The following is a 25018-nucleotide window of genomic DNA, read 5'->3' as shown; positions in this document are numbered from 1 at the left end:
GAAGGCAACATCCACTAGACAGACTCATACATACACCACTCACATCAGCAGACAGAGACCTAGCCTGGGTACCAGCATGAACATGTCATCTCCTGGGCAAATGTATCAGGCTGGCACCCAGGCTAGCAAACACTTTGAATTCATATGAAAAAAAACACCCAGCCAGACAGTCACACAGGCCTTCTCTGACAGAGACACACTAAACACACACACCTTTGACTTTGTCTCCCTTGCTGATGCTAATCTCTCTGTCTCCCTGGGCGGAGTGGGAACGCGTGGCCACAAACACACGTCCTGGGACGGCGCTGTAGAGACGCCTCCGCTGGCCCCCCGCTGCTGTAACCGAATTGCTGCTGACAGACCCCGTCCTGGCCAGAGGGGGGCAGCGTTCAGCATACAGCACATGCAGCACAGTACACAACCAACTCAGTGGCCTTGTGGTTAGTGTCTGCCTTCACGCTACAGAACCAGGAGACAGGCTCCTACCCAATGGGCCGTTCTGGCTCGGACAAGGCTTATACTATACACAACCCTCATGTAAAGTAGACCCAATCCTAACTTGAGGTCTGCATGGTTAATTTGGACCTTTGTGAAAACCATCTATTGACGGGAGATTTGTGTGCAAATTATTAATACAGATTTCAAGTTTGGATTGGGTGCCATGCTAGAGTCACAGCAGAGAGGGACAACTGACACTGCCGTAGATGGAGAGAGAGCACACTATAATGGAACTACGCATCAACGGTTCTATCAGAACCATAGTCAATCTTACCCTCCTTCTCCTCCCCCTCCGCCCTGCCTCCGACTCTGCCGACTCCTGTCCTCCTTATCCCCTGCTCTCCCTCGGGACGGGGAGCGAGTCCGCGCCCCACGGGGACTACTGGAGCTACGCATGGTACCTGAATGCTTATAGCCCTGAGAGAGAGAGAGAGAGAGAGAGAGAGAGAGAGAGAGAGAGAGAGAGAGAGAGAGAGAGAGAGAGAGAGAGAGAGAGAGAGAGAGAGAGAGAGAGAGAGAGAGAGAGAGAGAGAGAGAGAGAGAGAGAGAGAGAGAGAGAGAGAGAGAGAGAGAGAGAGAGAGAGAGAGAGAGAGAGAGATGAAGGGGCAACACCGGCTCAGTGGTCTGTACTACAGTACATTAGTGATGTACTACATATATTGGTGATGTACTACAGTATATTGGTGATGTACTACATATATAGGTGATGTACTACAGTATATTGGTGATGTACTACAGTATATTGGTGATGTACTACAGTATATTAGTGATGTACTACATATATAGGTGATGTACTACAGTATATTGGTGATGTACTACAGTATATTGGTGATGTACTACAGTATATTGGTGATGTACTACATATATTAGTGATGTACTACATATATTGGTGATGTACTACATATATAGGTGATGTACTACAGTATATTAGTGATGTACTACATATATTGGTGATGTACTACATATATAGGTGATGTACTACAGTATATTGGTGATGTACTACAGTATATTGGTGATGTACTACATATATTAGTGATGTACTACATATATTGGTGATGTACTACATATATAGGTGATGTACTACAGTATATTAGTGATGTACTACATATATTGGTGATGTACTACATATATAGGTGATGTACTACAGTATATTGGTGATGTACTACAGTATATTAGTGATGTACTACAGTATATTAGTGATGTACTACAGTATATTAGTGATGTACTACAGTATATTAGTGATGTACTACATATATAGGTGATGTACTACAGTATATTGGTGATGTACTACAGTATATTGGTGATGTACTACAGTACATTAGTGATGTACTACATATATTGGTGATGTACTACAGTATATTGGTGATGTACTACATATATAGGTGATGTACTACAGTATATTGGTGATGTACTACAGTATATTGGTGATGTACTACAGTATATTAGTGATGTACTACATATATAGGTGATGTACTACAGTATATTGGTGATGTACTACAGTATATTGGTGATGTACTACATATATTAGTGATGTACTACATATATTGGTGATGTACTACATATATAGGTGATGTACTACAGTATATTAGTGATGTACTACATATATTGGTGATGTACTACATATATAGGTGATGTACTACAGTATATTGGTGATGTACTACAGTATATTGGTGATGTACTACATATATTAGTGATGTACTACATATATTGGTGATGTACTACATATATAGGTGATGTACTACAGTATATTAGTGATGTACTACATATATTGGTGATGTACTACATATATAGGTGATGTACTACAGTATATTGGTGATGTACTACAGTATATTAGTGATGTACTACAGTATATTAGTGATGTACTACAGTATATTAGTGATGTACTACAGTATATTAGTGATGTACTACATATATAGGTGATGTACTACAGTATATTGGTGATGTACTACAGTATATTAGTGATGTACTACAGTATATTAGTGATGTACTACATAGCTACATTACATGATACATGATGTGAAACAGTACAGTAGTTCTCCCAGACTAGGTGTCCAGGTGCTGGGTTCCTTCCTCTACCTGTACAGACACTATGTTGGAGCCTGGTGTATTGGTGATGTACTACAGTATATTAGTGATGTACTACAGTATATTAGTGATGTACTACATAGCTACATTACATGATACATGATGTGAAACAGTACAGTAGTTCTCCCAGACTAGGTGTCCAGGTGCTGGGTTCCTTCCTCTACCTGTACAGACACTATGTTGGAGCCTGGTGTATTGGTGATGTACTACAGTATATTAGTGATGTACTACAGTATATTAGTGATGTACTACAGTATATTGGTGATGTACTACAGTATATTGGTGATGTACTACAGTATATTGGTGATGTACTACAGTATATTAGTGATGTACTACATAGCTACATTACATGATACATGATGTGAAACAGTACAGTAGTTCTCCCAGACTAGGTGTCCAGGTGCTGGGTTCCTTCCTCTACCTGTACAGACACTAGGTTGGAGCCTGGTGTATTGGGCAGTGCCATCCAGTCAGGCAGGTTCATACTGTTATCACTGTTGGCACGCAGGAAGGGGTGAGGGTGGGGCAGCGCCAGGGTGCGCGGTGCACTCTCTCGCCTCTGAGGGGCGTATTTGGGAGACTCAAGAAAAGGTACTGAGAGAGTGTGAGAAGGAAAGAGAGAGAGAGAAAAAAAAGACAGAGAGGTTTAAACTAGTCATGTTTAGTTCACTTGCAGCACTCATTCAGATAGCAGGGACAGGAAATATCCCAGTTTGATTGGCACACATACAAAATAATGTAATAAATATAATGTGTGTACGCACAACGTTGTTTTAAAAAAAACATGTGAATGCCGAACCACTCTCACATACTGTCACATACGTTCATAGAGCATAAACTCCTAGACACAGCCACAGGTCAGAACGTACCTACATATGTGTCCCGGTGGTTTTTGATAATCTCTCCTAGTTCAAAATGGCCGGACATGACAGCCACCTGAAACACAGACTCTAGCAGTGTAAGGGACAGTTCTCACAGCGCCCCACACACACACACACACACACACACACACACACACACACACACACACACACACACACACACACACACACACACACACACACACACACACACACACACACACACACACACACACACACACACACACACACACACACACACACACTAGCGGTGTAAGGGACAGTTCTCACAGCGCCACACACACACACACACACACACACACACACACACACACACACACACACACACACACACACACACACACACACACACACACACACACACACACACACACACACACACACACACACACACACACACACACACACACACACACTAGCGGTGTAAGGGACAGTTCTCACAGCACCCTCCACACACACTATACACATATTCCTTGTCTCACAGAGTATGAGAACTCGGCTCAAGGGGTCAGACAGAATTGTCCCACCGTGGACCCTCGTACATGTCACAGAACAATATCACTAACACTGGTACATCTCATCCAATAGCATTTTCTGCTTTAGTAACTTCATCACACACAACCCCATCCAAGCAATGTACATACAAATACATCATTCCATTAGCCCAGCCATGTATTGTATAATCACCTGAAATGGGTTCTGCCCACTGTTATTCTTTGTGTCTTTATTGGCTCCCCTGTAAAGTAGAATTCGTGCACAGCTGTCCTGTATGGCCAAAATACATGTCAATCAATTAGCAGCAAATAACTGTAATACTGGATTACAAAACTACAAAGTCATCTTTATTTGATGTTTGTTTATGACACTACTAGAGAGCACTACCTTGTTGTATAAAGCACAAACGTGCAAGGCAGTGTTTCCTGAGGCATTCTGGGAAGTGGAGTCTGCCCCGTAAAAAAGAAGGTGCTCCAGATGCTGGGCGTTGCCATTCTGACAGGCCTGTGATCAGAGCAGAGTGAGCACAGAGAGGGAGGGAGAGAGAGAGAGGTGGGGGGACAGAGAGAGTGAGAGAAAGAGAGAGTGAGAGAGAGCGAGAGAAAGAGAGAGGGAGAGAGAGTGAGAGAAAGAGAGAGGGAGAGAGAGCGAGAGAAAGAGAGAGTGAGAGAGAGCGAGAGAAAGAGAGAGGGAGAGAGAGCGAGAGAAAGAGAGAGGGAGAGAGAGAGAGAGAAAGAGAGAGGGAGAGAGAGCGAGAGAAAGAGAGAGGGAGAGAGAGCGAGAGAAAGAGAGAGGGAGAGAGAAGTGGGGAAAGAGAAATAGAAAGAGAGAGGGGGGGGGGGTTGATCCGGCGATCAGAGGTAAAGAAAAGAAAAGAGGGGGGTTATACATTGTCAAAAAGAGAGAGAGAAACAGGAACAACACACACATCAGAAAACAGCGAGAATACACACATAGAGATACACACATAGAGATACACACATAGAGATACACACATAGATACACAACAACAACGCTCAACGACAGCAGCACAAATACACACAGACATAATGATGAAAGGATGAAAAGAATGTTGAAATGGAGGGGAAGTTAGTACAGTACCTGTGTGTCTCCAGGGTTCTATCTGCTGTCCTCTTCATACCTGAGCTATGGAGTGACACGGGGATGAGAGACGGACCTCATCATGGGTTAGAGGGTACAGGGAGGTGAGAGACGGGCCTCATCATGGGTTAGAGGGTACAGGGAGATGAGAGACGGCCTCATCATGGGTTAGAAGGTACAGGGAGATGAGAGACGGGCCTCATCATGGGTTAGAAGGTACAGGGAGATGAGAGACGGCCTCATCATGGGTTAGAAGGTACAGGGAGGTGAGAGACGGGCCTCATCATGGGTTAGAGGGTACAGGGGGGTGAGAGACGGCCTCATCATGGGTTAGAGGGTACAGGGAGATGAGAGACGGGCCTCATCATGGGTTAGAGGGTACAGGGGGGTGAGAGACGGCCTCATCATGGGTTAGAGGGTACAGGGAGATGAGAGACGGGCCTCATCATGGGTTAGAGGGTACAGGGGGGTGGGAGACAGCCTCATCATGGGTTAGAGGGTACAGGGAGATGAGAGACGGGCCTCATCATGGGTTAGAGGGTACAGGGAGATGAGAGACGGGCCTCATCATGGGTTAGAAGGTACAGGGAGATGAGAGACGGCCTCATCATGGGTTAGAAGGTACAGGGAGATGAGAGACGGCCTCATCATGGGTTAGAGGGTACAGGGAGATGAGAGACGGGCCTCATCATGGGTTAGAGGGTACAGGGAGGTGAGAGACGGGCCTCATCATGGGTTACAGGGTACAGGGAGATGAGAGACGGGCCTCATCATGGGTTAGAAGGTACAGGGAGATGAGAGATGGCCTCATCATGGGTTAGAGGGTACAGGGAGATGAGAGACGGGCCTCATCATGGGTTAGAGGGTACAGGGGGGTGAGAGACGGGCCTCATCATGGGTTAGATGGTACAGGGAGATGAGAGACGGGCCTCATCATGGGTTAGACGGTACAGGGAGATGAGAGACGGCCTCATCATGGGTTAGAGGGTACAGGGAGATGAGAGACGGCCTCATCATGGGTTAGAGGGTACAGGGAGATGAGAGACGGCCTCATCATGGGTTAGAAGGTACAGGGAGATGAGAGACGGGCCTCATCATGGGTTAGAAGGTACAGGGAGATGAGAGACGGCCTCATCATGGGTTAGAAGGTACAGGGAGGTGAGAGACGGGCCTCATCATGGGTTAGAGGGTACAGGGGGGTGAGAGACGGCCTCATCATGGGTTACAGGGTACAGGGAGATGAGAGACGGGCCTCATCATGGGTTAGAGAGTACAGGGAGATGAGAGACGGCCTCATCATGGGTTAGAAGGTACAGGGAGGTGAGAGACGGCCTCATCATGGGTTAGAGGGTACAGGGGGGTGGGAGACAGCCTCATCATGGGTTAGAGGGTACAGGGAGATGAGAGACGGGCCTCATCATGGGTTAGAGGGTACAGGGAGATGAGAGACGGGCCTCATCATGGGTTAGAAGGTACAGGGAGATGAGAGACGGCCTCATCATGGGTTAGAAGGTACAGGGAGATGAGAGACGGCCTCATCATGGGTTAGAAGGTACAGGGAGATGAGAGACGGCCTCATCATGGGTTAGAGGGTACAGGGAGATGAGAGACGGCCTCATCATGGGTTAGAAGGTACAGGGAGATGAGAGACGGGCCTCATCATGGGTTAGAAGGTACAGGGAGATGAGAGACGGCCTCATCATGGGTTAGAAGGTACAGGGAGGTGAGAGACGGGCCTCATCATGGGTTAGAGGGTACAGGGGGGTGAGAGACGGCCTCATCATGGGTTACAGGGTACAGGGAGATGAGAGACGGGCCTCATCATGGGTTAGAGAGTACAGGGAGATGAGAGACGGCCTCATCATGGGTTAGAAGGTACAGGGAGGTGAGAGACGGCCTCATCATGGGTTAGAGGGTACAGGGAGATGAGAGACGAGCCTCATCATGGGTTAGAGGGGTACAAGGGGGTGAGAGACGGCCTCATCATGGGTTAGAGGGTACAGGGAGATGAGAGACGGCCTCATCATGGGTTAGAGGGGTACAGGGGGGTGAGAGACGGCCTCATCATGGGTTAGAGGGTACAGGGAGATGAGAGACGGGCCTCATCATGGGTTAGAGGGTACAGGGAGATGAGAGACGGGCCTCATCATGGGTTAGAGGGTACAGGGAGATGAGAGACGGCCTCATCATGGGTTAGAGGGTACAGGGAGGTGAGAGACGGGCCTCATCATGGGTTAGAGGGTACAGGGAGATGAGAGACGGGCCTCATCATGGGTTAGAGGGTACAGGGAGGTGAGAGACGGGCCTCATCATGGGTTAGAGGGTACAGGGGGGTGAGAGACGGCCTCATCATGGGTTAGAGGGTACAGGGAGATGAGAGACGGGCCTCATCATGGGTTAGAGGGTACAGGGGGGTGAGAGACGGCCTCATCATGGGTTAGAGGGTACAGGGAGATGAGAGACGGCCTCATCATGGGTTAGAGGGTACAGGGAGATGAGAGACGGGCCTCATCATGGGTTAGAGGGTACAGGGGGGTGAGAGACGGCCTCATCATGGGTTAGAGGGTACAGGGAGATGAGAGACGGGCCTCATCATGGGTTAGAGGGTAAAGGGGGGTGGGAGACAGCCTCATCATGGGTTAGAAGGTACAGGGAGATGAGAGACGGCCTCATCATGGGTTAGAGGGTACAGGGAGATGAGAGACGGCCTCATCATGGGTTAGAGGGTACAGGGAGATGAGAGACGGCCTCATCATGGGTTAGAAGGTACAGGGAGATGAGAGACGGGCCTCATCATGGGTTAGAAGGTACAGGGAGGTGAGAGACGGGCCTCATCATGGGTTAGAGGGTACAGGGGGGTGAGAGACGGCCTCATCATGGGTTAGAGGGTACAGGGAGATGAGAGACGGGCCTCATCATGGGTTAGAGGGTACAGGGGGGTGAGAGACAGCCTCATCATGGGTTAGAGGGTACAGGGAGATGAGAGACGGGCCTCATCATGGGTTAGAGGGTACAGGGGGGTGGGAGACAGCCTCATCATGGGTTAGAAGGTACAGGGAGATGAGAGACGGCCTCATCATGGGTTAGAGGGGTACAGGGGGGTGAGAGACGGCCTCATCATGGGTTAGAGGGTACAGGGAGATGAGAGACGGCCTCATCATGGGTTAGAGGGTACAGGGAGATGAGAGACGGGCCTCATCATGGGTTAGAGGGTACAGGGAGATGAGAGACGGGCCTCATCATGGGTTAGAGGGTACAGGGAGATGAGAGATGGGCCTCATCATGGGTTAGAAGGTACAGGGAGATGAGAGACGGCCTCATCATGGGTTAGAGGGGTACAGGGGGGTGAGAGACGGCCTCATCATGGGTTAGAGGGTACAGGGAGATGAGAGACGGCCTCATCATGGGTTAGAGGGTACAGGGAGATGAGAGACGGGCCTCATCATGGGTTAGAGGGTACAGGGAGATGAGAGACGGGCCTCATCATGGGTTAGAGGGTACAGGGAGATGAGAGACGGCCTCATCATGGGTTAGAGGAGTACAGGGGGGTGAGTAGCAGGAGAGACACATCAGGGTAAGGGAGGCGTACCATGACATGAATGGATAACATAAATATAGAGATGACATTTACACACTGACATTAACACAAATACACACACACACAAACCTATATACACACAAACACAGTGAAATGCTAATGGACATTTGAACACAGACTAAACCCCACAGAAACACACACCTACACACACCTACACCTCAACCTACCTGGTGTGTCTCATCCCAGCCGTTCTCGTCCCTGACGGCCAGCTTGGCGCGGTGGTGGAGCAGGGTCTCACAGCAGGAGGTGTCGCCCCCTGTCAGCACAGTGTGGTAGAGCGGAGTCAGCCCCCGCCGGTCCTTATAGTCTGGAGACGCACCCAGAGACAGCAAGGTCTATAGGGACACACCAGGTAGACACACATACTTACACTCTTAGAAAAAAGGTGCTATCTAGAACCTAAAAGGTTTCTTCGGCTGTCCCCGTAGGAGAACCCTCTAAATAACCCTTTTTAGTTCCAGGTAGAACCCTTTTGGTTTCAGATAGAACCCGTTTGAATCCCTTGTAGCACCCTTTCCACAGAGTGTTCTACATGGAACACTCTAAGGGTACCCTCTAAGGGTTCTCCTATGGGGACAGCCCAAAAAAACTTTTGGAACCCCTTTTTCTAAGAGTGTATTAAACAATTAGCTGAATATCACTATAACATATGCGATATCATTATAAGAACATCATGACTGTATCTCAATACAAGACACTATGCACAGTGGGTCCATACATGCTCCTTTAATCCATGGATGTGAGTGTAAGGAGGTGTGTGTGTTTACCAGCAAGGCTGTGTGGCAGTGGCTGCGGACAGCCTTGTGTAGAGGTGTGAGTCCATCCTTGGACCTGAAATCAAGATGAGCCCCTCCCAGCACCAGCCCCCGTATGGCCTCCCCTCCCCCCGGCTCACATTGCACAGCCAACGTCAGGGGGGTTTCTACAGAGAGAGAGAGAGATGGAGCAATGGAGTGACGGAGGGGCTCATATATTTCATCAGACAGACAGGAGTGGGGCCATGGAGTTATGACATGAACATCACAGCATCATGTCACTCTAGTCTACTGTAGTAGTACGGTATCCCTTATCTGATAGTGGCAGATGTAGAGCTCTGCTGCCCCCTGGTGTTGCCAGGTGGAAGTGCACTTCACACTCCCAGCGACAGCAGGCTCTGTTGTGTGAGAGGACTGTTGCAGCACATCCAAAACTGCTAACAGTAGCTGCCTGTCTCCCACCTCGTTATATTATCTGGCTCTTAAATGAGACACAAACTAACTGTCTACTTTGCTTATTATAATCATATTTAAGTGTTAGATAGAGCTTTGGGTAAGTGTGATTCAGAGTTGGAGAGAGTATTGGGGGTTTTCAGGTCGAGGTTACAGAGGACAGCCATTAGCCATAGCTCCCACAGCTATCTTGGCTGTTAGCTAATTCAACTTGGATATGAACAGTTTGCTAGCTAGATGACAGGTTGTATGGCTGAAGGGTCTGGAAATGATCTCTAGGATGCTAAATATACAGTGGCCATATGCCCCACAAATGTTATGGGTCACTAAGAAGGATTTCAGACAGACAGACAGACAGACAGACAGATAGACAGACAGACAGACAGACAGACAGACAGACAGACAGACAGACAGACAGACAGACAGACAGACAGACAGACAGACAGACAGACAGACAGACAGACAGACAGACAGACAGACAGACAGACAGACGGACAGACGGACGGACGGACGGACGGACGGACGGACGGACAGACAGACAGACCGACCGACTAAATGGGTGATTGGTGCTAACTGACTGAGGAGAGGTCACCCTGGCAGCGGACAGCATCTGACAGCGTCTCACCTCCCGTGTCAGGGTCCTGGTAGTTGGGGTCAAGCCCTTTGTCCAAGAACTTGGCCATCTTGTCCACAGAGCCACTTTGGATATTGTCCATGAACTTCTTCAGACTGGCCTATGAGAGCATGAGGGGATAGAGAGAGATGAGGGGACTGCAGAACCTAAAAGTGTTCTTTGGCTGTCCCCATAGGAGAACCCTTTGAAGAACCATACCTGGAACCAAGAAGGGTTCTCCAATAGGGAAAGCCAAAGAACCATTTGGAACACTTTTTTCTAAGAGTGTGCCAGCACTGCGTTCCACGGAGAGCAGAGGTGACACATTAATACTGGAGTTGTCTGCCACACAAAGCACAGCACAGCTAACAGTGGAGGGCTGCCCCAAGGGCCTGTAACTGCAGACAGACAGTGTGCAGTCCCACTCACACACACACACACTGACACGCAAAGAGTGCACACACCCACGCATAAGTATGCACACACATACACACACACTCCCGCCAACAGATTACACCATCATACTGCACCAATGCATGCTACACACACTTACACCTACAATTCACACTGTGCCACACCCTTTGAAACAGACCACCAGTACCTTAGTGTGCAGTTTAGCCAGCTGTTTCTCATCTAGATTGGTCTGTTTGTACACTCTGGTCTTGTATCGAAACTAGAGAGAGAGAGACAGACAGACAGACAGACAGACAGACAGACAGACAGACAGACAGACAGACAGACAGACAGACAGACAGACAGACAGACAGACAGACAGACAGACAGACAGACAGACAGACAGACAGACAGACAGACAGACAGACAGACAGACAGAGAGAGAGAGAGAGAGAGAGAGAGAGAGAGAGAGAGAGAGAGAGAGAGAGAGAGAGAGAGACAGACAGACAGACAGACAGACAGAGAGAGAGAGAGAGAGAGTTAAATCCTGACTGGAAGGCCTTTTGTCCTCAGCTTTTGGCCTAGATCCACATGATGGAGCCTGCAGATGTATTGCAAAATGATGCTTTATCTAGTTTACCCATAACTTCCATCCTTCTCTTCGTCCTCCTCTCTCAACGAAAAAAAGATTTTAAAAAGAAAGAAACGGCACAGGTTTACACTAGTTTCCAGCCACAGAGTGAGAGTAACCCACAGAGTGAGAGTAGCCCACAGAGTGAGAGTAACCCACAGAGTGACCTTACAGAGTAACCCACAGAGTGAGAGTAGCCCACAGAGTGAGAGTAACCCACAGAGTGAGAGTAGCCCACAGAGTGAGAGTAACCCACAGAGTGAGAGTAGCCCACAGAGTGAGAGTAGCCCACAGAGTGAGAGTAGCCCACAGAGTGAGAGTAACCCACAGAGTGAGAGTAGCCCACAGAGTGAGCGTAGCCCACAGAGTGAGAGTAACCCACAGAGTGAGAGTAGCCCACAGAGTGAGAGTAACCCACAGAGTGAGAGTAACCCACAGAGTGAGAGTAACCCACAGAGTGAGAGTAGCCCACAGAGTGAGAGTAACCCACAGAGTGAGAGTAGCCCACAGAGTGAGAGTAACCCACAGAGTGAGAGTAGCCCACAGAGTGAGAGTAGCCCACAGAGTGAGAGTAACCCACAGAGTGAGAGTAGCCCACAGAGTGAGAGTAACCCACAGAGTGACCTTACAGAGTAACCCACAGAGTGAGAGTAGCCCACAGAGTGAGAGTAACCCACAGAGTGAGAGTAGCCCACAGAGTGACCTTACAGAGTAACCCACAGAGTGAGAGTAGCCCACAGAGTAACCTTACAGAGTAACCCACAGAGTGAGAGTAGCCCACAGAGTAACCTTACAGAGTAACCCACAGAGTGAGAGTAGCCCACAGAGTGACCTTACAGAGTAACCCACAGAGTGAGAGTAGCCCACATAGTAACCTTACAGAGTAACCCACAGAGTGAGAGTAGCCCACAGAGTAACCTTACAGAGTAACCCACAGAGTGAGAGTAGCCCACAGAGTAACCTTACAGAATAACCCACAGAGTGAGAGTAGCCCACAGAGTAACCTTACAGAGTAACCCACAGAGTGAGAGTAGCCCACAGAGTAACCTTACAGAGTAACCCACAGAGTGAGAGTAGCCCACAGAGTAACCTTACAGAGTAACCCACAGAGAGAGAGTAGCCCACAGAGTAACCTTACAGAGTAACCCACAGAGTGAGAGTATTTACATTTACATTTACATTTAAGTCATTTAGCAGACGCTCTTATCCAGAGCGACTTACAAATTGGTGCATTCACCTTATGACATCCAGTGGAACAGTCACTTTACAATAGTGCATCTAAATCTTAAAGGGGGGTGAGAGGGATTACTTATCCTATCCTAGGTATTCCTTAAAGAGGTGGGGTTTCAGGTGTCTCCGGAAGGTGGTGATTGACTCCGCTGTCCTGGCGTCGTGAGGGAGTTTGTTCCACCATTGGGGGGCCAGAGCAGCGAACAGTTTTGACTGGGCTGAGCGGGAACTGTACTTCCTCAGTGGTAGGGAGGCGAGCAGGCCAGAGGTGGATGAACGCAGTGCCCTTGTTTGGGTGTAGGGCCTGATCAGAGCCTGGAGGTACTGAGGTGCCGTTCCCCTCACAGCTCCGTAGGCAAGCACCATGGTCTTGTAGCGGATGCGAGCTTCAACTGGAAGCCAGTGGAGAGAGCGGAGGAGCGGGGTGACGTGAGAGAACTTGGGAAGGTTGTAGCCCACATAGTAACCTTACCGAGTAACCCACAGAGTGAGAGTAGCCCACAGAGTAACCTTACAGAGTAACCCACAGAGTGAGAGAAGCCCACAGAGTAACTTTACAGTGTAACCCACAGAGGGAGAGTAACCTTACAGAGTAACCCACAGAGTGAGAGTAACCCACAGAGTAACCTTACAGGGTAACCCACAGAGTGAGAGAAGCCCAAAGAGTAACCTTACAGAGTAACCCACAGAGTGAGAGTAACCTTACAGAGTAACCTTACAGAGTAACCCACAGAGTGAGAGTAACCTTACAGAGTAACCTTACAGAGTAACCCACAGAGTGAGAGTAACCTTACATAGTAACCTTACAGAGTAACCTTACAGAGTAACCCACAGAGTAAACTTACAGTGAGAGTAGCCCACAGGGTAACCTTACAGAGTAACCCACAGAGTGAGAGTAACCTAACCTTACAGAGTAACCCACGGTGTGAGAGTAACCCAAAGAGTAAACTTACAGAGTAACCCACAGAGGAACCTTACAGAGTAACCCAGAGTGAGAGTAACCCACAGAGTGAGAGTACCCCACAGAGTAACCTTACAGAGTAACCCACAGAGTGAGAGTAACCTTACAGAGTAACCCAGAGTGAGATTCGCCCATAGAGTAACCTTACAGAGTAACCCACAGATAACTTTACAGAGTAACCCAGAGTGAGAGTAACCCACAGAGTGAGAGTAGCCCACAGAGTAACCTTACAGAGTAACCCACAGATAACCTTACAGAGTAACCCAGAGTGAGAGTAACCCACAGAGTGAGAGTAGCCCACAGAGTAACCCACAGAGTGAGAGTAACCTTACAGAGTAACCCACAGAGTGAGATTAGCCCACAGAGTAACCTTACAGAGTAACCCACAGAGTGAGAGTAGCCCACAGAGTAACCTTACAGAGTAACCCACAGAGTGAGAGTAGCCCACAGAGTAACCTTACAGAGTAACCCACAGAGTGAGAGTAGCCCACAGAGTAACCTTACAGAGTAACCCACAGAGTGAGAGTAGCCCAATGAGTAACCTTACAGAGTAACCCACAGAGTGAGAGTAACCTTACAGAGTAACCCACAGAGTAACCTTACAGAGTAACCCACGAGTGAGGGTAACACACAGAGTAACCTTACAGAGTAACCTTACAGAGTAACCCACAGAGTTAGAATAACCCACAGAGTAACCTTACAGAGTAACCCACAGAGTAACCGTGCAGGGTAACCCACAAAGTGAGAGTAACCCACAGAGTGAGAGTAACCATACAGAGTAACCCACAGAGTGAGGGTAACCCACAGAGTAATCTTACAGGGCAACCCACAGAGTGAGAGTAACCTTACAGAGTAACCCACAGAGTAACCCACAGAGTAACCTTACAGAGTAACCTTACAAAGTAACCCACAGAGTGAGAATAAACCCACAGAGTAACCTTACAGAGTAACCCACAGAGTGAGAGTAGCCCACAGAGTAACCTTACAGAGTAACCCACAGAGTGAGAGTAGCCCACAGAGTAACCTTACAGAGTAACCCACAGAGTGAGAGTAGCCCACAGAGTAACCTTACAGAGTAACCCACAGAGTGAGAGTAGCCCACAGAGTAACCTAACAGAGTAACCCACAGAGTGAGAATAACCCACAGAGTAACCTTACAGAGTAACCCACACAGTAACCGTGCAGGGTAACCCACAAACTGAGAGTAACCCACAGAGTGAGAGTAACCATACAGAGTAACCCACAGAGTGAGGGTAACTCACAGAGTAACCTTACAGGGCAACCCACAGAGTGAGAGTAACCTTACAGAGTAACCTTACAGAGTAACCCACAGAGTGAGAATAACCCACAGAGTAACCTTACAGAGTAACCCACAGAGTGAGAGTAGCCCACAGCGTAACCTTACAGAGTAACCCACAGAGTGAGAGTAGCCCACAGAGTAACCTAACAGAGTAACCCACAGAGTGAGAGTAACCTTACAGAGTAACCCACAGAGTAACCTTACAGAGTAACCCACAGAGTGAGAGTAGCCCACAGAGTAACCCACAGAGTGAGAGTAGCCCACAGAGTAACCTAACAGAGTAACCCACAGAGTGAGAGTAACCTTACAGAGTAGCCCACAAAGTAACCTAACAGAGTAACCCACAGAGTGAGAGTAACCTTACAGAGTAACACACAGAGTAACCTTACAGAGTAACCTTACAGAGTAACCCACAGAGTGAGAATAACCCACAGAGTAACCTTACAGAGTAACCCACAGAGTGAGAGTAACCTTACAGAGTAACCCACAGAGTAAGAGTAACCCACAGAGTAACCTTACAGAGTAACCCACAGAGTGAGAATAACCCACAGAGTAACCTTACAGAGTAACCCACAGAGTAACTGTGCAGGGTAACCCACAAAGTGAGAGTAACCCACAAAGTGAGAGTAATCCACAGAGTAACCCACAGAGTGAGAGTAACCATACAGAGTAACCCACAGAGTGAGAGAAGCCGGCAGAGTAACCTTACAGGGTAACCCACAGAGTGAGAGTAACCTTACAGACTAACCCACAGAGTGTGAGAAGCCCAAAGAGTAACCTTACAGAGTAACCCACAGAGCGAGAGTAACCCACAGAGTAAACTTACAGAGTGAGAGTAGCCCACAGAGTAACCTTACAGAGTAACCCACAGAGTGAGAGCAGCCCGAAGAGTAACCTTACAGAGTAACCCATAGAGTAACCATACAGAGAAACCCAGAGTGAGAGTAACCCACAGAGTGAGAGTAACCATACAGAGTAACCCACAGACTGAGAGTAGCCCACAGAGTAACCTTACAGAGTAACCCACGAGTGAGAGTAACACACAGAGTAACCTTACAGAGTAACCCACAGAGTGAGAATAACCCACAGAGTAACCTTACAGAGTAACCCACAGAGTAACCGTGCAGGGTAACCCACAAAGTGAGAGTAACCCACAGAGTGAGAGTAACCATACAGAGTAACCCACAGAGTGAGGGTAACTCACAGAGTAACCTTGCAGGGCAACCCACAGAGTGAGAGTAACCTTACAGAGTAACCTTACAGAGTAACCCACAGAGTGAGAGTAGCCCACAGAGTAACCGTACAGAGTAACCCACAGAGTGAGAGTAACCTTACAGAGTAACCCACAGAGTAACCTTACAGAGTAACCCAGAGTGAGAGTAACCCACAGAGTGAGTGTAGCCCAAAGAGTAACCTTACAGAGTAACCAACAGAGGAACCTTACAGAGTAACCCAGAGTGAGAGTAACCCACAGAGTGAGAGTAGCCCACAGAGTAACCTTACAGAGTATCCAACAGAGTGAGAGTAACCTTACAGAGTAACCCACAGAGTGAGAGTAGCCCACAGAGTAACCTTACAGAGTAACCCACAGAGTAACCTTACAGAGTAACCCACAGAGTGAGAGTAGCCCACAGAGTAACCTTATAGAGTAACCCACAGAGTGAGAGTAACCTAACCTTACAGAGTAACCCACAGAGTGAGAGTAGCCCACAGAGTAACCTTACAGAGTAACCCAGAGTGAGAGTAACCCACAGTGAGAGTAGCCCACAGAGTAACCTTACAGAGTAACCCACAGAGTGAGAGTAACCTTACAGAATAACCCACAGAATGAGATTAGCCCACAGAGTAACCTTACAGAGTAACCCACAGAGTAACCTTACAGATTAAACCACAGAGTGAGAGTAATCTTACAGAGTAACCCACAGAGTGAGAGTAACCTTACAGAGTAACCCATAGAGTGAGACTAACCTTACAGAGTAACCCACCGAGTGAGAGTAACCCACAGAGTAACCTTACAGAGTAACCCACAGAGTGAGAGTAACCTCACAGAGTAACCCACATAGTGAGAGTAGCCCACAGAGTAACCTTACAGAGTAACCCACAGAGTGAGAGTAACCTTACATAGTAACCCACAGAGTAACCTTACAGAGTAACCCAGAGTGAGAGTAACCCACAGTGAGAGTAGCCCACAGAGTAACCTTACAGAGTAACCCACAGAGTGAGAGTAACCTTACATAGTAACCCACAGAGTAACCTTACAGAGTAACGAACAGAGTGAGAGTAACCTTACAGAATAACCCATAGAGTGAGAGTAACCGTACAGAGTAACCCACTGAGTGAGAGTAACCCACAGAGTAACCTTACAGAGTAACCCACAGAGTGAGAGTAACCGTACAGTGTAACCAACAGAGTAACCTTACAGAGTAACCAACAGAGTGAGAGTAACCTTTACAGAGTATCCCATAGAGTGAGAGTAACCTTACAGAGTAACCCACAGAGTGAGAGTAACCCACATAGTAACCTTACAGAGTAACCCACAGATTGAGAGTAACCATACAGAGTAACCCAGAGTTAGAGTAACCTTACAGAGTAACCCACAGAGTAACCTTACAGAGTAACGCAGCGTGAGAGTAAATTTACAGAGTAACCCACAGTGTAACCTTACAGAGTAGCCCACAGAGTAACCTTACAGAGTAGCCCACAGAGTGAGAGTAACCTTACAGAGTAACCTTATATAGTAACCTTACAGAGTAACCTTACAGAGTAACCCACAGAATGAGAGTAACCTTACAGTGTAACCTTACATCCAGGCTGTATATACCTCTAGATATGGTACCCCCTTCTCAAAGGATTGTGGGTACTCTCTCAGCATCTTCTCCTCCTCCAGGAACTTGGCGTCATGGCCTTCGGTGGCTGGTTGGAACAAGCCGTAGTTCAACACATCCCGCAACGAATCGGTCAGAGAACATAGCACCTGCTGCTTGGCCTTCCAAACGGTCGCATCTGGGTTGAACCGCAAACACTTCTGCGGAGGAGACGGGGAGAGAAGGGGAGAGGGAGAGGGAGAGGGAGAGAGAGGGAGAGGGAGAGAGAGAAGAGAGAGGGTTCAATAGTGGTGCTTATAGAGAAGAGATAGAGGGTGGAGAGGGGGGGGTAGTTGGGGTTTAAATGAAAACACTAAACAAGAAAAGTGCGGAAAAGGAAAGCATTGAACTGTAAAGTAGAAAAGTAACAGCAATTTAACAGTCTAGACTGAGGGAAGGGTCCTGGTGCAGTATTAGTGTGTCTGTCAGAAGTGGAGAACTGCTCCTCGCTGCAGTACTGCTGTCATTACCATTCTGAACCACTAGGGAGAGACATTGTGAGTCCACCACAGGGACCAGTGATGTGTATGGTTTTATACAGTAAGGAGATATGAATGGCTGATGGTACTGTCTCCTCTGACCAGTGAGCTCCTGTATGGTGAGATGAATAGAATGTTTGATTGTGCTGTATCATATAGGCACAGTTAGCATTAGACTTAATGTCCTTTTATGGACAGATCCACATCTGTTTCTGTAGATCATGAATCAAACAGTCTTCCTCTCTTTCTCTCTCTCTCTGGTGTGAGTCTGGGCTGAGGCTGAGGTAGAGCAGGCTATTCCCCTGACCTTGAAGCAGCTGTGTGATTGGTCCTTCTGGAGAGCAGCTGGATCTCTCGCTTGCAGCTTCTGCATGCATGGATGTACGCTCCACGGCTCAATACATCTCACTAACGTGTTTAACTCTCTCTTTCTGTCTTAATCTCTCCCTCACTGACTGTCTCACACACTCTCTCTGTCTGTCTGGTGTCATGACGTTGGCCTGGGGGTAGGTTTATGACAGTCATAAATACCTCTTCCCCCCTTTTTCCTCTCTCTACCCTACTGATGTTACATTTGCAAACCCCTTGGTTAACATAGAGATTATGGGAACATCAGTAGGTGGGGGGAAATTAACTATATTCTGGTAATCCGACCAACTGAACATATGCGGTGGTACTTAATGAATGATGTCAGTTCGGTTGTCATCTGAGACATTCTCATCAATGATAAGATGACATAAACTCTACAGTGGAAAGTCTACACATCAGAGTTATCGGATTCACATGGAATTGTTGTTCAATTTAAATGTTTGATAATTAAATTATTCGTGATAGGTTGAAATATGATTTTAGCTTCTAAAATGTGAGATGTAAGGACGACGGTCCGATGTCAGAATGGTTCAGATAAAAACTACAGAACGAAGCCAACATCAGCGTGAACTTTGGTTGCGAATGGTATGAACTTTGGTATGAACTTTGAACTCTTATTCACTACAGAAGTGATACCTCCTAGCCGTTGAGTTAGCAACAGCAGCTGCAAACGAGGGTTAGGAAGGAACAGACAGAGTGTCCCGTCACTCACACAACGACGTTACTACAGCGTATCCAATTGACCACCAGAGACATTCTTCAAAGGACTCGGTTTGGCAACACGGCCTTCCATCTACCAACCTACCGAAGCGCAGCTCAGAGTAAATATTTATTGCATTTTCCTTTTACAAATGGGCGGTAATTTAGAATGCATAAGATACTGTATTTACGATAGCACAGCTTCTTCCTTTGTTACTTAGTCTTCCTGCTCTTTCACTCAAAACCAGCCCCTTTTCTTTTGTGTAACAAGCTGTCATATCTGTTCCGCCCGCCAGGGACGTTTTCCTTTATGACGTCATTTGTAATCAAGTTATGATTAATTATGTGTATGTGTAATTCTGTGTGATTAGTTAGGTATTTAGGAAATAAATAATTAAACCCAATTTTGTATTGCTGATTCAACTTGTTAGCCAGGGTTCGTGAAGATAACCAAGAATTTACAACTTTCAGATGAGACTGAATTAAGGTGACGATTAATATTGACTGCTATTCATGTAAAATATTACTAGGTCTTTAAGAGTTTATTCGGAAGATAACAGCTCCAAAAATATTATTCTGTGGTGCCCCAACTCTGTGGTTAATTACATTTACATGATTAGCTCAATCAGGTGATATTAATTACGGATAAATTATTCTATAGAATAGCATGTCATATCACTTAACCCGGCATAGTCAAAGACACGACACTGGCTGTGTGTGTGTGTGTGTGTGTGTGTGTGTGTGTGTGTGTGTGTGTGTGTGTGTGTGTGTGTGTGTGTGTGTGTGTGTGTGTGTGTGTGTGTGTGTGTGTGTGTGTGTGTGTGTGTGTGTGTGTGTGTGTGTGTGTGTGTGTGTGAGAGAGAGAGAGTTTGAAGGAGGGAGAGAATGAGAATGGAATACTGTGCAGAGGTGTAAAATGTCTCTCTCCCTCTCTTTTATTCAGTCTGGGTTTGTGCACAGCCAACCGAATCACTATGGCAACCAGTTCATTATTGGAGCAAGCTCCTTGTTGCCATAGAGACATCCCTGTGTTCCCTTGGAGATGGGGAACTATGGGATAAAGTGAGAGAGTGCCTGTGTGTATGTGTGTTTTACAGTGAGACGGAGAACAAGAGGTGGAGTCGGGGAGGAAAGGGTTTATGTATAAGAGAGGGAGCGAGGGAGGGATATAGAGAGGGAGGGAGGGAGTGAGAGAGAAAGAGAGATGGAGAAAGAGAGACATTGAAAGGGAGAGTAAAAGAGAGAGGATGAGTAGGTGTGTCAGCATGCAATAGATTGTTTCTTACACACACGCTGACATACTGCACCAACATGTACATTCAATCACACATTAGAATTAACACTCAGTCCCTTCAAAAAACACACACGCAAACATAATGCAAGCTAGGGAAGCTAAATATAATCTGAGATCATTGAGGAGGAGGAGAAAGTTTATCAATCTACAAACATATAGCTAATAAGCTATATGTTTGTAGATGCGTTAATGAGGCTAACTGTATTGCTAATAGGCTATATGTTTGTAGATGAGTTAATGTGGCAAACTGTATTGCTAATAAGCTATATGTTTGTAGATGCGTTAATGAGGCTAACTGTATTGCTAATAGGCTATATGTTTGTAGATGAGTTAATGTGGCAAACTGTATTGCTAATAGGCTATATGTTTGTAGATGAGTTAATGAGGCTAAAGGTATTGCTAATAGGCTATATGTTTGTAGATGAGTTAATGTGGCTAAAGGTATTGCTAATAGGCTATATGTTTGTAGATGAGTTAATGAGGCTAAAGGTATTGCTAATAAGCTATATGTTTGTAGATGCGTTAATGAGGCTAACTGTATTGCTAATAGGCTATATGTTTGTAGATGAGTTAATGTGGCAAACTGTATTGCTAATAGGCTATATGTTTGTAGATGAGTTAATGTGGCTAACTGTATTGCTAATAGGCTATATGTTTGTAGATGAGTTAATGTGGCAAACTGTATTGCTAATAAGCTATATGTTTGTAGATGCGTTAATGAGGCTAACTGTATTGCTAATAGGCTATATGTTTGTAGATGAGTTAATGTGGCAAACTGTATTGCTAATAGGCTATATGTTTGTAGATGAGTTAATGAGGCTAAAGGTATTGCTAATAGGCTATATGTTTGTAGATGAGTTAATGAGGCTAACTGTATTGCTAATAGGCTATATGTTTGTAGATGAGTTAATGTGGCTAACTGTATTGCTAATAGGCTATATGTTTGTAGATGCGTTAATGAGGCTAACTGTATTGCTAATAGGCTATATGTTTGTAGATGCGTTAATGAGGCTAACTGTATTGCTAATAGGCTATATGTTTGTAGATGAGTTAATGTGGCTAACTGTATTGCTAATAGGCTATATGTTTGTAGATTAGTTAATGAGGCTAACTGTATTGCTAATAGGCTATATGTTTGTAGATGCGTTAATGAGGCTAACTGTATTGCTAATAGGCTATATGTTTGTAGATGAGTTAATGTGGCTAACTGTATTGCTAATAGGCTATATGTTTGTAGATTAGTTAATGAGGCTAACTGTATTGCTAATAGGCTATATGTTTGTAGATGAGTTAATGAGGCTAACTGTATTGCTAATAGGCTATATGTTTGTAGATGAGTTAATGAGGCTAACTGTATTGCTAATAGGCTATATGTTTGTAGATGAGTTAATGTGGCTAACTGTATTGCTAATAGGCTATATGTTTGTAGATGAGTTAATGAGGCTAACTGTATTGCTAATAGGATATACGTTTGTAGTTGAGTTAATAAGGCTAACTGTATTGCTAATAAGCTATAACTTTCTTAAAATATTTTGTAAGGTGTGGGATTTCACTCACTCACTCACTCACTCACTCACTCACTCACTCACTCACTCACTCACTCACTCACTCACTCACTCACTCACTCACTCACTCACTCACTCACTCACTCTCTCCTACCCTCTGGCCCTTTTCTGCAGGGCAAGTGCAGGGGGATTAGCAGCCTTTAATGAGAACTATGGGGAAATAACCACTCCCTCTCTCCCACTCTGTTTAAGGCAATTTCTCTCTCCCTTTCTCCTTTGGCCTCTCTCTATTTCTCTCACTACCTCTTTCCCATCTATTTGCTATGTTCCCCCTCTCTAGCTACCTCACAGTCACACAGTCCTCCTTTCCACATTCCTTTCAGCCCCCTGTTTCCCTCCTTCCATCCCCTGTCCTCTCCTCTCTTCACCCTCTTATCTGGCTCTGCTTCTCTTATCTGGGCCCCTCTTCACCTCTGGCTGAGCACTGAGGAGGCCCTTACAAGGCTTACAGTTGTTGGTCTACTCTAAATGTATGTCAATGGGATGATACTATGTTTATACAGCAGGTAAGATGACTGTGTATAGATGTACTATATACTGTATGTGTAGGTAAATATATATCAGGGGGTATGTGGGCACTTCTTAGCCAGTTGTGGAAATCCTAAATTCATAACATTTGTGTTTATGAGCTGCTGCCCGTCTCTCCATGATCTCATTACAATACAATTAACCAGCAATTAGAGTTTATTGAGGGCGAATTAGCTGACACGTAGACATGTAGATCAGGCCTAATACACTGAGATTATAGAACCATATTACCCCACTGCACAGGAGAGAAGGAGATAGGAGGGAGGACAAGAGAGAGAGAAGAGAGAGAAGAGAGAGAAGAGAGAGAGAGAGAGAGAGAGAGAGAGAGAGAGAGAGAGAGAGAGAGAGAGAGAGAGAGAGAGAGAGAGAGAGAGAGAGAGAGAGAGAGAGAGAGAGAGAGAGAGAGAGAGAGAGAGAGAGAGAGAGAGAGAGAGAGAGAGAGAGAGAGAGAGAGAGAGAGAGAGAGAGAGAGAGAGAGAGAGAGAGAGAGAGAGAGAGAGAGAGAGAGAGAGAGAGAGAGAGAGAGAGATGGGAAGAAGTGAGGTAATGAGGGTGAAGGGACGGTGTGGAAGACAAAAGGAGAGAAGGACGATATGAGATGGAGGGACGTCAGGAGAGGGGAGAAATAGAGGACAGGATATTGCCCTACTCCTCAGAAACATCTGGAAGTCATGTGGTGTCACTGACCATAATGTGGCAGCACAAACTGTAGTATTGGTTATCTTAGATCATGTCAAAATACACGTTCCTTCCATAAGACACAGAGAAAGGATCTTGGGTAACCAATTCCCCAGCATGCTTCTCACTGTTCGCACACACAGCGGAGCGAGGGAACAAGTAACAGCAGGAGATCCATAGAATAAAGTAATACACAGTACTACACAGTAATACACAGTACTACACAGTAATACACACTCGTATAGTCATCATAACACATTCAAATCAGCACACAGACACATACAGTGCAATCAGAAAGTATTCAGACCCCTTGACTTTTTCCACATTTTGTTACGTTACAGCCTTATTCTAAAATGGATTAAATAAAACAAAACAGAAATACCTTATTTATATAAGTATTCAGACCCTTTGCTAAGAGACTCAACATTTTGCCATTTATCATCCTTGACAACTTAATTGGAGTCCACCTGTGGTAAATTCAATTGTTTGGACATGATTTGGAAATGCACACACCTGTCTATATAAGGTCCCACAGTTGACAGTGCATGTCAGAGCAAAAGCCAAGCCATGAGGTCAATGGAATTGTCCGTAGAGCTCCGAGACAGGATTGTGCCGGCCCACAGATCTGGGTAAGGGTACCAAAAAATGTCTGCATCATTGAAGGTCTTCAAGAACACAGTGGCCTCCAATCATTCTTAAATGGAATAAGTTTGGAACCACCAAGACTCTTCCTAGAGCTGGCCGCCAGGGCAAACTGTGCAATTGGGGGAGAGGGGCCTTGGTCAGGGAGGTGACCAAGAACCCGATGGTCACTCTGACAGAGCTAAAGAGTGCCTCTGTGAAGATGGGAGAACCTTCCAGAAGGACAACCATCTCTGCAGCACTCCACCATTCAGGCCTTTATGGTAGATTGGCCAGACGGAAGCCACTCCTCAGTAGAAGGGACATGACTGCCTGCTTGGAGTTTGCCAAAAGGCACCCAAAGAGTCTAAGACCATGAGAAACAATATTCTCTGGTCTGATGAAACCAAGATTGAACTCTTTGGCCTGAATGCCAAGCGTCACGTCTGGAGGAAACCTGGTAACATCCCTACGGTGAAGCAAGGTGGTGGCAGCATCATCCTGTAGGGATTTTTTCAGCATCAGGGACTGGGAGACGAGTCAGGATCGAGGGAAAGATGAACGGAGCAAAGTACAGAGAGATCCTTGATGAAAACCTGCTCCAGAGCACTCAGTACCTCAGACTGGGGCAAAGATTCACTTTCCAACAGGACAACAACTCACAGCCAAGACAACGCAGGAGTGGCTTCGGGACAAGTCTCTGAACGTCCTTGAGTGGCCCAGCCCGGACTTGAACCCGATCAAACATCTCTGGAGAGACCTGAAAATAGCTGTGCAGTAAAGCTCCCCATCCAACATGACAGAACTTGAGAGGATCTGCAGAGAAGAATGGGAGAAACTCCCAAATACAGGTGTGCCAAGCTTGTAGTGTCATACCCAAGAAGACAAGAGGATGTAATCGCTGCCAAAGGTGCTTCAACAAAGTA

At 46.4% G+C, this 25018-nt stretch overlaps 1 protein-coding gene across 1 annotated transcript in view; it reads right to left on the bottom strand.

Annotated features, from left to right (window-relative positions):
- LOC123998995 (SH3 and multiple ankyrin repeat domains protein 1-like) overlaps positions 1–25018 on the bottom strand; it is an 87594-nt gene that overhangs the window by 61120 nt on the left and 1456 nt on the right. The window contains exons 2-12 of the mRNA XM_046304299.1: positions 17817–18020; positions 11082–11153; positions 10493–10601; positions 9427–9581; positions 8827–8994; positions 4348–4464; positions 4153–4230; positions 3454–3520; positions 3006–3178; positions 773–915; positions 214–368 (exon numbers count right to left, since the gene is read on the bottom strand). Of these exons, the coding sequence (XP_046160255.1) occupies positions 214–368; positions 773–915; positions 3006–3178; positions 3454–3520; positions 4153–4230; positions 4348–4464; positions 8827–8994; positions 9427–9581; positions 10493–10601; positions 11082–11153; positions 17817–18020 (1441 nt within the window). The remainder of the gene's footprint in view (positions 1–213; positions 369–772; positions 916–3005; positions 3179–3453; positions 3521–4152; positions 4231–4347; positions 4465–8826; positions 8995–9426; positions 9582–10492; positions 10602–11081; positions 11154–17816; positions 18021–25018) is intronic.

The sequence above is a fragment of the Oncorhynchus gorbuscha genome, linkage group LG16 (assembly GCF_021184085.1).
Source record: "Oncorhynchus gorbuscha isolate QuinsamMale2020 ecotype Even-year linkage group LG16, OgorEven_v1.0, whole genome shotgun sequence".
In the NCBI taxonomy this organism is placed as follows: domain Eukaryota; kingdom Metazoa; phylum Chordata; class Actinopteri; order Salmoniformes; family Salmonidae; genus Oncorhynchus; species Oncorhynchus gorbuscha.
This window is presented reverse-complemented; position numbering and strand designations above follow the sequence as displayed.